The following is a 16,154-nucleotide window of genomic DNA, read 5'->3' as shown; positions in this document are numbered from 1 at the left end:
CACCTTGTCATATGCTTTTTCCAGATCAACAAAACTTAAATACAGATCTTTGTTATATTCCCATGCTTTCTCGACGCTTTGTCGTAGAGTGAAGATCTGATCCTGACAGCCTCAATTTGGCCTGAATCCAACTTGTTCTTCACCAAGCTTTTCTTCCACAATTCTTCTCAACTGTTTATCACGTATACTGGCATAAATCTTGCCCGGAACACTCAGTAGGGAAATACCTCTGTAATTTTCAATGGGTACTGTTAGAGCTCTACTCCGATAATCAGGAATTCGTCCCTCTGTCCAGGCCTTCTGAACTATGCAGTGCAAGCACTGTACGACTTTTATACCACCATACTTCAGCATTTCAGTCGAATATCATCTACTCCTGCTGCCTTTCCATATTTCAAGCCTTTTTCTACTTCAAGTATGGATATGTATTCCTCACTGTATGCCTGTTGAGTGTTTTTTACCACTGTGCTATCACTGCTTGTTTCATTTAGTAATTTTTCGAAGTAATTACTCCATACTTCAAGGATATCTTTTTCTCCAATTTTCATGTCACCTTTATCATCTCTAACTCCTTTTAAAGCACTCTTTCCTCCATTTCTACAACTTCCAGAATATCTTACCTTACCACCTTCTTGATATTTATTTTCTATGTTTTAGCCAAAGTCCTCACATGTCTTGTTTAGCTAGTTTTACACAGTGTTTTGCTTTCTTACATTTGTCTCTGTATTCTCTAAAAGCAAAATCTGACTTATTTGTCAGGAACTTTTGATATGCTTTCTTCTTTTCCTTCTTTGCCTCTTTAACTTCCTGTGTCCACCATGGAGTTCTGATTTTTCTATCCTTGCAGACAATCTCGCCACATGCTTCTCTGGCTGAATCAATCAGGGTTTTCTTCAAGGCTCGCCACTGAATCTCCAAGGTTTGGTTCTTGTTCTCAAACTCTTTCATTTTTTCTTCAATAAGCTTTGTGTATTTTAGTCTACAGTTCACATCTGAGAGTTGCTCAACTTTTATTCGCTTTAAAACTTTCTTACATGTCATTCTTTTCAATATGAAATTCAATTTTATCCTGCTCAAGACTAAATAGCGATCACTTCTAATTTCAAATCCTCTGTACACTCTGGTGTCCTGCACCAGGGAGAAAACATCACTATCAACAATAACATAATCAATGAGACTTTTCTTATTCCTTGCCTCTTCTCTTCATGTGAATTTGTGCACATTTTTATGTTCGAACATGGTATTAGTAATAACCAGTCCATGTCCTGAGCAGCAATCCAACAGGTATTTGCCATTATTATTAGCTTTGCTCTTTTCTTCAAATTTTCCCAAAACATTTTTGTATGTCTGACAATCACTTCCTATTCTGCTATTTAGATTCACAACAGGGACCAACTTTTCCTTTTTCATTGTGTCAGTAGCTTTCTCTAGAGCCTCAAAAATTCCTCCACTTCTACCTTAGTAGAGCCTTCTGTGGGGCACAAATAAATCTCATTGTCCTGTTCCCTATTCTGATATTTGCCCACATTACTCTACTTGAGACTGACTGCCATTCAAGAAGATTAGCCTCGTGTTTAGTGTTAAATACTATGGCTACCCCTTCTTTTCCTTGATTGTCATTGCCTGAATATAACATTTTGTATTTATTTCTAAGAGAGATCTCACCAGTTTTTGACTTTTTTTTTTTTTTTTTAATCACCCCTATTATGTCGATCTTGTACTTATGTAATTCCTTAGCTAGCTCCATTTCTTTGCCATTCTGGCTTCTTATGTTGATAGTACCGATCTTTAACTCTGGTGATGTCGAGTTGGGATGTGCTTTCAGATTTGTTCCTGTAGCTGACTTTTCGCTGTTCGCCTTGCTTCCCTGGCAAAAACAACTGGGGGCCTTGTTTATCCGGACAACGCCCCAGCCAGCATGAAATTTTGTCATGTTGTACCATCATTTTCCATACTGGTTTAATCCAATAAGAATACAATTTTGTCGGCTAAATCCCAAATTGCCAGCCCATCCTCGTTCATTCAGTATCCAGGTAGATACCTAACAGGGTGCTCCATGAGAAGGTGAGATTGGACATTAGGTCAAAAGCATGGTCAGTTCTCCACATTCGTTTAAAAGCTATGTGGAGGTCTCCTCTCAGTTATATAGCTTTAACCCTTAAGCACCCCAGTACTCACTAGTTTGGGAGGGTCATTGCTAAGGAAGACATCAGGTTATATGGTATTCTTGTTGGCATGTGAACAAGTTGTGTAAGGTTGTTAGTGATGGCAAATGTTTGAGCATCTCTGCCTGCAAGATCTGTTCAACTAGAGGAGGAAAGCTGGTGTTGTGGACTAGTTGGGACATTATCTTTTGTTCATGTGTGCTGCCTTTTTGTGTGTGTGTTTTTCAAGTGTTATTTTGTACTTCCTGACGATGTGTCTACGATGTGTCTGTTACTGAAATGAAATATTGGAAGAATTAAATACTATTTGTAATCGTCTCTTTTTGTACTGATTCACTCGTTAAGCTTTTAACATTGGAAGTGTACATATGAAAACTTGAAGCACTGTCACTATGTGTACTGGAGGACAGCAGTTCATAATAATTATTAGTGAGCAAAGTTCATATTCCTTGAGTATTCAAATAGTTGCAAGTTACTTGAAATGGCAGTACTTTTTCAGATTTTTCGATTTCATTGTGCATATCTTAGTAAGTATTCATTATATTGACATTCATAATAACATTATTCATTATAATGTTATGCATTAAAATTCATAACATTATACATAACCGCAAGGAGATGTGTTTTGCATTATGGGAGATAGGAGTGATGTTAGCTTGGTCCACCTTTGCTACGAGTTGCCTGGTCTTGTACTACCTTACCCCAGTCCTGAAGATATTTTCAGGCGCAAAGTTTGTTTGCTCACACTTGGATAAAGGATTAAACTAAATTTATTATAGTCTAACCAAGTGAAAAATAAAGTTTCAACATCTTTCTCTAAATCCAGAGTAATTTAATAGAAAGGTGGTACACCTTTTGGCAACTCCTATAGATAAAGATGATCTGTTATTGCTTCTGCCTGGTATCTCGACTTCAGGGCCTGGCTTCCATTGAAGAGACCTCAATAAAGGTCGAAACTGGTCTAGGTAGGTGGCCCTTCCCTTAATGCATAACATTATACATATTCCCAAGGAGATGTGTTTTGCATTATCGGAGATACCAAGATAGTAGTGATGTTAGCTTGGTCCACCTTTGCTACAAGTCGCCCAGTGTTGTACTACCTTACCCCAGTTATATTACCCCTGAAGATATTTTCAGGTGCAAACTTTGTTTGCTCACACTTGGATAAAGGATTAAAGTAAATTTATTATAGTCTAACGTAGTGAAAAATTACCTTTCAAGAACTACAATTTTTTCTTCCCAAGTGCCGGGTAATAATGTGCTTTAGAGATAATTCATTTGCTCTCATTGTTAATTGTGGTTCAAGAATTCTTGCCAATGAATTAGTTTATTTTGCTCACCGTAGTGAGCAAATATGGAACAGATGAATCCAGAAGATTTCATCTGCTCCATATTTGTCTGTTCTCTTCTTGAAATGCTTAAACCACTGAAATACTTGTTGTATAAGCAGAGATGTATTACTGCTACGCATTGAACTTTGTTTTCTTTCAGTGATATTCTTTTTCCTTAATGCGAAATTTGCCTTTAACATTTTTCTATTATTGGGTTTCTGCTGGCACATTTACACACAATAAACAAATCATGTCTGTATGTAACAACAAAGCAAATCTGATCATGATTAGTTAGGCTACAATGATTACATTTTGGTGTGTGTGTGTGCACGCAGTGGTTTGTCACATGACATACATACTGCATATTTATTTGGCATATTATATGAACTTCCAAAATAATCAGTGCCGGATTTATGTATAAGCTAAAAAAGCTACAGCTTAGGACCTCGCAATCTGCCGGGGTCTCAAATAAAAAAACAAAAAGACTGGCTGATGTAGTTTAAAACAGTAGGGGAGGCCTCTGGGTTTTGTATTGTTGTGTCGTACATCCTGGCTTTGAGTCTGCAATTTTGTTTGTTAGATGTTGATTGATGCTGATCCGAATATAAAAAAATTTATATTATCCTGCGCCACCCTATATTCAGATTAGTCTATATAATATAGAGGATTCAATCATCAACTAACTTTTGCAATCTCACTTTTCTACACGCCAAGGTTAATATTGTCATTAAGGCTTCCGCAAGGTCCGATAAACTTTATGAGCGGTGCAATGAAAGAGAATCAGGCAAACACCAAATTGAAATCAATAAAACAAAACAGTTAATGCAGGGTTATATAACATGTACATTAAGTATAACTTTGAAAACAAGATAATGCAAATCAACTTAGTTCAAATTCATAACAAACATAAAACATTAGCCATCAGACATCCAGCTGTCAATTCTACATTCTTCCGAATAATTTAAAATGGTTCACACAGTTCAATGTTACAGAATCTTACACTAAATATTCTTAAAGTATAATTCTCTAATTCTCTCTTAGTCAACAAACACTTAATTCAATTATGAGGCAGTTGTCACTTCAAGGGGGAAACACTTTAAAGCTCCATACTTCGGCTAATTTTAGTAGAACGCCACAGTTAATGTTAAGATATATTGGGCGGAGCTAAATCTTATTTCTTCACGCTGAAATATAAAAAAAATGGACTGCTCTTACCGGGTTACATCCTTTGCACATTGGATTCACTATAGGCACACTTAAAACTGAAGTTAACTATCACTTTGAAGTAACACTATTCATAAGGAATCTTCACTATATAACTGAAATATTAAACGTAGAGCTTCACAAGTCTTGACGCACTCGTTTCAGATAATCTACTTATTCCTTATTTTCTACTATGCATTAATTTCAGCTTTGCACTATTCTTTCTCAAAACAATTGGAATTCGACGTAATTTTAGAATTCCGCAGAAATATTCCTAATTGCCTATTAATTTCCCAGTCCCTTCTTAATTTATTTGGCATTTCCGAATTCCCTTTACTGCCACCTGTTACTTCACTCCGTGCTGTCCTGAATGCTTCTCCTTTGTTTACTTTCGTTTTCCAATAAAATACCCTCATTCTTCCCGCCAAAATCTGGTTCTAGCCAGTCCAGCTCATGTCAACTCCTTCTCCCTTCGAATACCGTAGCTCACGCTCCACCACACGCTATCTAAAATTAACTCTGTTTCCTTGACAGTGACCAATTAAATCTCATTAGCAGAATTTCTTAAATTTACTTTCACTTTCAATACATAAAATGCACATATTACAGTCCACTTAGGATACATTTACAAATTATATGATGAATTTATACAGAATAAATAACTAAAAAAAATTACAATTATTATTTCAATAAAAAAAATAAGTATTTAAATTAGAATTTACTTAGGAGTAAAATTAGCTCAGGATATGCAATTTATGTTAAATCATGAAGTATTAATAATCATAAAATTCTGCATTCACAATTTAACAGTATAGCTTAGGGCCTCAGCAAGTCTAAATCCGGCCCTGAACATAATATTTATATTTTATTTCACTCTCATACATATTTTCCATACTGTGCATGTGCTGACTGTCCACCATCACCTTAATTGGATTTTAATTATCGGCTTTAAATATGTGTACATTCTAAAGAAGAAGAGAAGAAAAGATTAATGTAGAGAAATTACTCTAATTTTGATGATTTTTTTCATTGTTAATTTCAAATCCAATCTATTCAGTTTAGAAAGAACAAAATGTGATATATATTATTTTATTTTTTAATGAAAATCAGAATTTGAAACTATAAGAATTAATTTATAGAAGGCCTGAGAAGTAACTTATTCTTCATACTGATGATATAAGAGTAGAATATGCTATATCATAAATTACATAGAATAACCACGAAACTGGAACATGAATTGTCACCTGAAAGGAAATTTATGTGTGATAGTTCCCACTTAAGCTTGTCATTTCCTCCTCCCCTTAATATGACAATAAAGAGACACTAATCATCATATAATTTTAACAATATGAAGGATTTTATACCACTGTCTTCTTTCAAGCAATATTTTGTGCCCACGTAACTCTGTCTTCAGAAATTAAGAATTTATATAAGTTCCTATACATCATGTGTATAGTTTTGTATGTCAGAAAAAATCAGCATTTCCCATGAATATGATAATTTTGAACCTCTTGATTTGGTTTGAAGGTGGAAATCATCTGTGTTACTTTTTAGCAGCCCATAACAAAATTGATAATGCCCATTTGAAAGATTGTGCAAACAGGAAATTATTTTATAATCAGAGATTTTAGTGACTATCAGGGATGACAAAGGCTTATTGCTAAAGTTCTTACAATTTTTAAAGCTTAATGCTGATTTTTATTTCATTTGATTTTTTATTCAGTTTTTTTTTTTTTTAAATAGTAATTCCAGAAGATTGAGAAACCGATAGCACAAAAATATTGTGAGTGGGCTAACTGTTGGCCTTCTTCAAGCAGATTCGGATCTCAAGTAAATAAAAATGGTGGTATCATACTAGACATTAAACTTCCTGCCAATTTAAAACTTTTATTGATGTTACTGTCACTGTAGGATTAAAATCCTTGATCTTTAGGTTACAAATAACAGAATTATTGTCCATCTGACCACTAAAATTGGCATCACACTGGTGTAGGTAATCATGTCATTACCGTACTCTAAATGAGCTTAGTGGGCCTATTTAAATTTCAAGAGATCCTGCAGAAAGTTTGTCAGCTACTTTTCCTTTAAAATCAACCAAAATAAGCTTTTTGTAATTAACTCTATTTGGACACTGAAAATTTATCGTAATTCTTGAACTCTGATGCAATGTATGTAGAACATTACTTGTAAATATTAATCAAAGGCCCTTTTGCAATCTGTTTATTTAAGTTAGTATCGGAAAATAAATTTTTAGTTAAGTTTATTATTTTCATTTCTGGTATATGTTAACTGTGCAGACCTGGTTTATACCAGGTCTGCATAGTTAGCCGAGTGTTTATGTACCTCACAACCGTATGCCTGTGAAAGGAGTGTCCTGGGTTCGATTCCGACCCGCTGATGTGAGGAGCTTAGGATCTTTCTCAGGCATAGCCAAGTTAGCATATCTTGGGAGTATTCACCCTAGTTTATCAGGGGTTTTTTCATCCTGCAAGCAGGCAAACCAGCCTTGAGAACTCAATGGTTCTACACACATAGGATACATAGGTGGCATAGGACTTGACCACCTTATCCTTGAGTACGGTTGCAGTTAAATGAATAGAAAAACTCTCCACACCATAAGGTAAAAGAGGGAAAAAGTAAGAAGTAGTAGTTTATAAACCAGAACAGATAATTAATGTTTTTTTAATTCAATTTATTTATTTATTATATTTTGTTATTAATCATGCAAATTCTCTATATCTGGCATACATAACTTTGTTTTCCACTTGTTCCATTAAATGGTATAGATATATGCAAGAATTAAAATTGATATGGATAGAGGACAGTATATGGCTTTTGGTTGAATTTGAGGTGAAATTTATCATTACCCAAATCACTGATCTATTAAAAGCACTAATAAGTATTAATGGGACTAATTGTCTGAAAATGAAAAATATCTGTTTGGACACTGAAAATTTACCGTAATTATTGAACTGTGATGTGGTATACAGAATGCAGAACTTTACTTTTAAATAATTAATCCATGTTCCTTTTCAATATTTATATTTAAATTAACATCAGAAAATGCAAACACTTGTAGGTGTTATGGAATGTTGATTCATCTAATGATGAATGTTGAGTTGGATATAAAGTTACATTTTCTGTAACATTATTCCCCCCCCCCCCCCCAAAAAAAAAAACCCTCTCTCTATATATATGCCTTTTCTTTGCATTTTATGTTACGTTATATTTGTAAATCTGTATTTTGGTTTATTTTTTTCAGAGGATAAGATCTACTGTTGATGAAAAGGAACAAAAACAGTTGCTAATGGACTTGGAAGTAGTGATGAAGAGCAATGATTGTCAATACATTGTACAGTTTTATGGAGCAATTTTTAAAGAGGTAAAAGGTTTTTCAAAGTTCGTATTTAGAATTGCTATTTCTATCATATGTACTGACAAGAAAATTTATACTTGTGTGAATCTGTGTGCATAATGTTGCATATCTTTTGTAGATTAAAATTTTATATAATAATTTTCTATTTTGGTGTAGAATTTTTTTTTGTGTGTATTTGTGTATTTTTGTCACAGGAATAAAAAATTGACTTTTCTTTCAGTTAATTTTGAATTGAACAAGCAGTGTTTGACTGGAAACTTGGATATTTTTTTTCTCCCACAAAACATTCATATCATTCTGGAAAATTGGACGTTTTTATTGAAAAGAAGAAAAAAAAGCTTGATCAAATTTTCAGAAACTGCTACCTGCAACTTAAGTTCAGGTAGCAGATTTTTCCCTCCCAAAAAAAAATTGGGTTTTACATCTTGCATCCTTATATGCAGGACCAGCGCTACATTTAGGCAAACTTGGCAACCGCCTACGGCACAAGCCATGAAGGGGTGCAAAACTTCAAGCTATGCTTTATTCATACTTTACTAAAATATCAAAATTAAATAGTGATATATGATTTAGGTATCGATTCTTTTTCCTTATCCCTTACACATCACACTATTTTACTATTTAACTCTTGGTTCTTTTTTTGTTCCTTATCTAAATGATTTGAACTTACCGCTATTTAAAATTCAGTTAAGGTAAATATTTTAAAACGTTAACATTTTAAAATATTAAATTTCGGGATTTTATGACATTTTTTTTGTAAATGAATTATAACAGAATTTTCAAATTAATTAAAAAAGAAAATAAAAAAAAGCCCTATTAATTTACCTATTAATTTAACCTAAAAGATAATTTTATTTTGCTTAATGTCATTAGAAACATTTTAGTTTATGAAATAAGGGTCACACTTGTGAAATAAGGGGCGCACTTGTAAATTTTGCCTAGGGTGCAAAATAACCTGGCACCGACAGTGCTTATATGGACATCATTAGATGAAGTAATTGATAGAAAAATATGTTCACCTTTTGCTTTAGTTGCCTTGCTGTTAACTCTAAATAAAAAGAAGCATAGTGCCTGAGAACACAGTGGCAGATGACAGAAACTTCCATTCTTACGAGGAAGAATGGAAGTTTCTCCATGATCTTCATAGGTCTCCCTTAAGAATTATCCAAACATTTAGCCAAAGCGCTTGCAGCGTATACTGACAACAGACCTTCACACACAAAAAACTCAGTCCACATTCCAGCACATATTGAAACACACACACACACAACACACACTGGTCAGTTTTGATGTCTCTTTATTCTCCTCTCAAAAACACCCTAGGCTTCATCCTGAAACAGAAACATGGCTGTTTCAGGATGTTTCAGTTCATCAAGAACTCTGGCTGTTTTGTTTTGGGAGAAAAATTTTTACAAAAAGATAGATGGGAAATTCAAGAGTTCTCCACATTCTTTATCCCCAGCCAACTTCTTAATGGTGAGCTTTCAAGAAAAGGCTTTCAATCATCTGTGCCCCACATAAACCCACTGTCTAGCTATGCCACATAGATGATGTGTTCTCCATTTGGCCACATGGATCAAATATGCTCAATATCCTAGGATCCAATTTATCTCCCATTCTTAGACACATTCATATGTCAACATTATGGATCTTGACATTCATCAGCATTTCACCACCTCCCAACAATATCAGATTATTAAAACCATATATAACAAGGCAAAGTTAATTAGTTTTGATAACACTGCCTAACTATTAACTTGACCATAATATTCTCAGTACTTTGTTCACTGATGGCTACAACCCCTTCCCTCTTCAGGGCATAGATCACACAAAATCTATCACCATTCCATAAATCCAGAGTACATCCATAAAATTAACAAAAATTAAGAAATACAACCATACAACTACTTACTGATCACATAAAAAATTGGCTTCCTTTCTCTGCTTTACCAACGACCAGCAGCATTCACTACCAGGTTTCTTGCAGTTGCAAACTGTCCTACTATGGTCATACAAGCAGGACAGCTAGTATCATAATTTCTCAACACAAGGACTTCATTGGTTTCCATCATTACAACCACCCTGGACTTGCTTTGTACGCTCACCACATGATACACTAGAAGAAGGCTAGTCTATTGCATTGCAGCAAATACAAATACGAGAGGCTATTCATGAAATTTGCTTTAGCTCTGAGAAACTTTCCAAAAATGGTTAACTCTAACTTTCAGAAATATCATTCTACCTTTGACCATTTTATTTGACTGGAGGTATCGATTAGAAAAGCCTTCCTAAAACTTGAACATCTAGTGTCAGTTTTCTTCATTATGCAAAAAGCATATGACTGCCTGGAGATTCAGAATACTACTGAAACATTTGCATGCTTTTTGGCTTAGTGAGAATTTTCCTCAGTTTATCATAAACTTCTTACTAAACCTTCCAAGTCTGAACAGGAACTGCCTTCTACAACCCCTATAACCAAGAAGAGGGAGTGTGTTAAAGTTCTGTGTTAAGTGTCGCGCTTTTTGTAGTTAACTTGAAGAACAACTTCCTCCAACAGTAAGTAATGCCCTACCTGTGAGTGACTTCATCATTTTCTGTTATCATGTAATATGAGAGTAATAATACTGCAGCAAACCATTAACCATCGCTCAAAATGGGTGCTTAAAAATGGTTTCAAATTTTCAGAGCAGAAGACAATTGTGTTTCAGATCCAGTTTCTGTTGTTCGTGCATTTATACTATGTCGGAAAGTAAAATTGATATGATTATTATTATTATTACTATTATTGATGAAAAGATGAAAAGCAACACAAAACAATAATAGACGGAGAAATAGTCAACCACGAAATAAGAAAAACCGACTGGGAACACATGGCATCGGATTCAGCAGATATCTTATACAACAACATTAAACTCACACTGGAGGAAATATATAAGAAAGCTGCAAAGAAAGTCAGAATTTGTTCAAGAACAATCCAAAATCCTTGGATAACACAAAACTTAATCCTAAAAATACACAGAAAGAATGCCCTATGGAAAGAATTGAAGCGATATCCAAATAACACAGCTTTAAAAACTGAATATAAGATAACAAGGAATTGCCTTAGAACACAAATAAGAAATGCAAAAAGAAAAACTACTACAGAGACAAATTAACCTCTGCACAAAACAACATGAAACAAACCTGGCATCTGATCAACGAGATGCTAGATTGTGCTCCCAACACCACTGCCTCTGAAACCATAAAACACAGCTTCATGAAAGACGCAAAACCTATCCAACAACTAGCAAATGACTTTAACCAATACTTTGCAGACTCCATCCAAGAACTGCACAGAAATATTCCCCCCATCACAAAACGTGATCCTCCATTTGGACCACATTCATAACAGACATTATGGTTCCCAACCATAAAAGAACTTCTCTCTGTAATACATCAAATCAAACCAAACAAAGTCCAAGGAATTGATGGTATAAGACCTAAGGATATCAAGCAACTAGCTTAGTCCCTATTCTACTAAAATTAATAAATAAAATATTTAAAACAAGACAGATACCAAGTATGCTAAAGACCACCATAATCACACCCATATACAAACAAGGAAAAAGAAATGTAATCAGCAATTACAGATCCATAGCAACATTACCAATTATCAATCAAATTATGAAGCGGATCATACTAAAGAAACTCGCAGCATATACAGAGAACTTTCATATTATCCCCAAAATACAATACAGTTTTCAGAAAAATAAGGGAACAACATCTCTTTTGGAAGACGTTACAGATGTAATTAATACCACCTTAGACAAAAACAAAATTGCCATGGTAGTCTTTATTGATCTAACTAAAGCATTTGATACACTCACACATCAAACCTTATTAGAAAAGCTGAGACATGTTGGAATAGATGGGCCTCTGGCACAGGTGGTTTACAAACTACCTTTAAAATAGAAAGCATATCACATGTATCTTATCAAACCGAAGTAGAGAGCTACCAGTTACCTGTGGAGTGCCACAGGGAGCCGTACTCTCCCCAACTCTATTCAACATTTACATGCATGATATTAATCAGCTACCTCTCAAAGGTAAGATCTTCCAATATGCAGACGATACAGCTATAATGTCCATCCATAATAACGCAAGCATAGCCAAAACAAATATGCAACATGACATAAATCTGCTCATAGATTGGCTCACCAAAAACTCCATACACCTAAACTCAGATAAGACAAAATTGATGATATTCAGAAATCCACTGACTCGATCAGTTGATAACAAATAACCATCCAATATCCACTCTCCAACATAAAAAAACACACAGAACAGTAAAACCACTACAATCACTTGGGTTGAAACAATACGATTTCTTGATATTTACTTCGATGCAGATACGAACTCACATAGCCACAATAACTGGCAAACTACAGGTTAAAAGACAATTCCCACACGCCTAAAAAACACTAATATACAAAGCACTATGCCAAAATATACTAAGATACACTATAACAACATATGCCTTCTGTGCATCCTACAAACTAAATAGATTAATGTCATTACAGTACAAAATGATAAAAACTGATCTTTTGGGAACAAAGACACAATAACGATTTTATATACACTGCAATGTCAGAACACAAAATACTGACAGCAAAACACTTGTGTCACTATGCAGCTTTGCTAAAACATTATTTCGATGCCAAATACTGGACAATCAGAAATACATAACGTATAACAAGACCTCAGACAACTAATTATATCACATATAAATACAATAATCACTTCGGAAAGGCCAGACGAAACTTCTACATCCCAGATATGATAAACAAATTACCTTTTGAATACAGAAACCGTACAAACTACAATAGCCTGAAAAGATATATTCGTTCAGCGACGCATCAAGACATTCCAAGTTATCATATGTGTGCATGTATGCATGCGCGAATTTCTCAATCAACGGCTGCAGTGGAAATCAAACCTATTAAACATAGGTTTGATTTCGTAACTTCCCAACACAGCAAACAAACCAATAAATAACTAACTGGTGTCATCCTCAGATAAGCTTACAAATAAGCTTCGAGGATGAAAGCTGAGAAATTACATCTCATCCAAGATTTAAAAAATAAAAAATCCAAACCCATATATCACATATCAGTGCTGTAGTTACAGAGCTTAAATATACTAAAAAAAAAAAAAATCAAAATTGTAAATATATATAACTCATTGTTAAATGAGTAAATGCTGTATTATTATTAATACATTATACAGGAGAAAAAAAATTGTACAAATTTCATTGTTGCAAAAAAAAAAAAAGAATTAAACCTGTTGTAAAATGGTAATCCTATGTTGTAAATATGTAATCACAATATTAATCATAATTTTAATTTTAAAAAAATTGTGAATATGTAAATAGACTATATAATAATAAACTATGATATTGAAAAAAAAAATCTATATATATATGTGTGTGTGTGTTTAATTTATATTTTAAAAAAAAATCACTGTACTCTACATTTTGTACTGAACAGAAAATGTAACAATATGCTTTATTGTATATATGTAAATACCCTTTATGATGACAAATAAAATGTTATTACAGGTAAAATAAAAAAAAAATTAAAAAAATTCATATTTTTATTTGGCACCTACAAGGAGTCACATAAAATATACTTAACTCTCCTTAACACAGCACCATATATTGCCCATCACCACCATTAATGTATATAGTTGATAAATTGTTTGTGTTTTCATGTTAATGAGTAGTGCTAATTTTACCAAAGTGAATGTAGTAGATTCGCTTTTTAGTCTGACCTAAAATTGGTGTTATTGTTTAATGCTTAGCTATGATTAAAATATATGAAGTTGAAAAGACTTACTTGTTGACTGAAAAGGTTTCAACTCTTTCAAGCAAAGCGGCATGAAGATAACATGTAATTGCGGTAGTTTCCTTTACTTCAGAACTGAAGAAGAACCGGAACTAAAGTGCACGTGTTGGAGCATTCGTGAGTGGAAAGAACACTGTACCTAGTAAATAGTTTGATAGAACTGTGTGAGCAAGAGACATAGATAGATTGCAATATGGCAGAGTTTTTGGAACAAGTGAGAATAAAGTTCTGTTAGTAGTGGCCTTTCAGATAGAAATTCATTTCATTAAAATTATGGAGACTACAACCATGTTAGGAATAATTACTTCAATGTAATTGCGATACTTTCGACCTTCATATTAAGATCAAATCTGGAGTGTGTATATGTGTATATATATATATATACACACAAAGACAAGCTATATTATATTTCAAACAGTGTGTTAAAGTGAGAATGATTTGTTGAAATTTATTTTTCACTTGGTTAGACTATAATAAATTTAGTTTAATCCTTTATCCAAGTGTGAGCAAACAAAGCCTGCGCCTGAAAATATCTTCAGGACTGGGGTAAGGAAGTATAACACCGGGCAACTCGTAACAAAGGTGGACCAAGCTAACTTCAGTCCTATCTCAGTATCTCCCATAATGCAAAACACATCTCCTTGCGGATGTGCATAATGTTATGCATTAAGGGAAGGGCCTACCCAGACTAGTTTCGACCTTTATTGAGGTCTCTTCAGTGGGAGCCAGGCCCAGAAGTGGAGATACCAGGCAGAAGCAATGCCGAGGTCATCTTTACCTATAGGAGTTGCCAAAAGGTGCACCACCTTTTTTTATCAAATTACTCTGGATTTAGAGAAAGATGTTGAAAGTTTATTTTTCACTTGGTTAGACTATAATAAATTTATTTGCTCACACTTGGATAAAGGATTAAACTAAATTTATTATACTCTAACCAAGTGAAAAATAAACTTTAAACATCTTTCTCTAAATCCAGAGTAATTTGATAAAAAATGTGGCGCACCTTTTGGCAACTCCTTTAGGTAAAGATGACCTCGGCATTGCTTCTGCCTGGTATCTCTATCTCCACTTCTGGGCCTGGCTCCCACTGAAGAGACCTCAATAAAGGTCGAAACTAGTTTGGGTAGTGGCCCTTCTCTTAACGCATAACATTATACATATACGCAAGGAGATGTTTTGCATTATGGGAGATACTGAGATAGAAGTGAAGTTAGCTTAGTCCACCTTTGCTACGAGTTGCCCGGTGTTATACTTCCTTATCCCAGTCCTGAAGATATTTTGAGGCGCAGGCTTTGTTTGCTCACACTTGGATAAAGGATTAAACTAAATTTATTATTGAGAATGATTTGATCAACGTTATTCTACTGGCCTGACCTCTAGTGGGGAAAAAAGACCACATCAAAGCTATATTATGTTTATAACATCAGAGAACAAATTCATATAGATAGTTTTAATACAGCAAAATGGTGGTTTATTTCATAAATTAACATGAGTGTTGTTATATTAGAGTTCAGATCCTAGATTACTTCAGTCCTAATTATAATTCACTCTTGGACCAAAAAGTTACGTGGGTAAAATATGTGCCATCCACATTCTTGGGATTTTTAGATCACCATTATTGTTAAGATTAGGATGCTTGATAAAAATTTCACATTCCTCCTTAAATTTACGCTCGCACCACGTTTTGGTGAGCTTGTAAACAACAGCTGCCTTTCCAGTCAGTTCTACATAGAGTATTCAGGACATGATCACAAAGGACAGATTTACCATAGTTGTTAAATTTAATGTGTCGTTTATGTTCCTTTTTTCTGATAGGAATTGTGCATCCTGTTTCACCTGTATAGGGCAAATTACAGATGCGCCTGTAATTTGTCTCCATACTTTTATGAAATGAATGCTGGTCACATGTAACACTAAAGGAAAAGATTTTTTGATAGAAAGATGTTTTGAAAGTTATTTTGCTGTTATGTTACCAGAGTAACTGGAATAACAGTTGTGGAAGAAGTTTATACTAACTTTGGAACCCGATCAATGAACTTTCTCATAAAGGAAGGGAAATGCTTATCGGATAATATAGGTTCCATTAGTGCAATAATGTTTTGTTGGCTGTTTCAGAGGAAACAGTGAGTTGATGCTTAAAAGTTCGATCATTTTCCCTTGGGAATCCTTAATTCAGGAAGAGTGAAAAAAGATTGTG

The 16,154-nt window shown here is 34.2% G+C and overlaps 1 protein-coding gene across 2 annotated transcripts in view; it reads left to right on the top strand.

Moving 5' to 3' along the window:
* The window catches only part of Mkk4 (dual specificity mitogen-activated protein kinase kinase 4), a 356,130-nt gene that overhangs the window by 188,754 nt on the left and 151,222 nt on the right, over window positions 1–16,154 (top strand). For both annotated transcript variants that reach the window (XM_090398396.1, XM_090398395.1), the window contains exon 5: window positions 7,962–8,081. In XM_090398396.1, coding sequence (XP_090254522.1) covers window positions 7,962–8,081 — 120 coding nt within the window. The remainder of the gene's footprint in view (window positions 1–7,961; window positions 8,082–16,154) is intronic.

This window comes from Typopeltis vanoorti, chromosome 9 (assembly GCF_054136105.1).
Source record: "Typopeltis vanoorti isolate ZY-2024b chromosome 9, IOZ_Tvanoo_1.0, whole genome shotgun sequence".
In the NCBI taxonomy this organism is placed as follows: Eukaryota; Metazoa; Arthropoda; class Arachnida; order Uropygi; family Thelyphonidae; genus Typopeltis; species Typopeltis vanoorti.
This window is presented reverse-complemented; position numbering and strand designations above follow the sequence as displayed.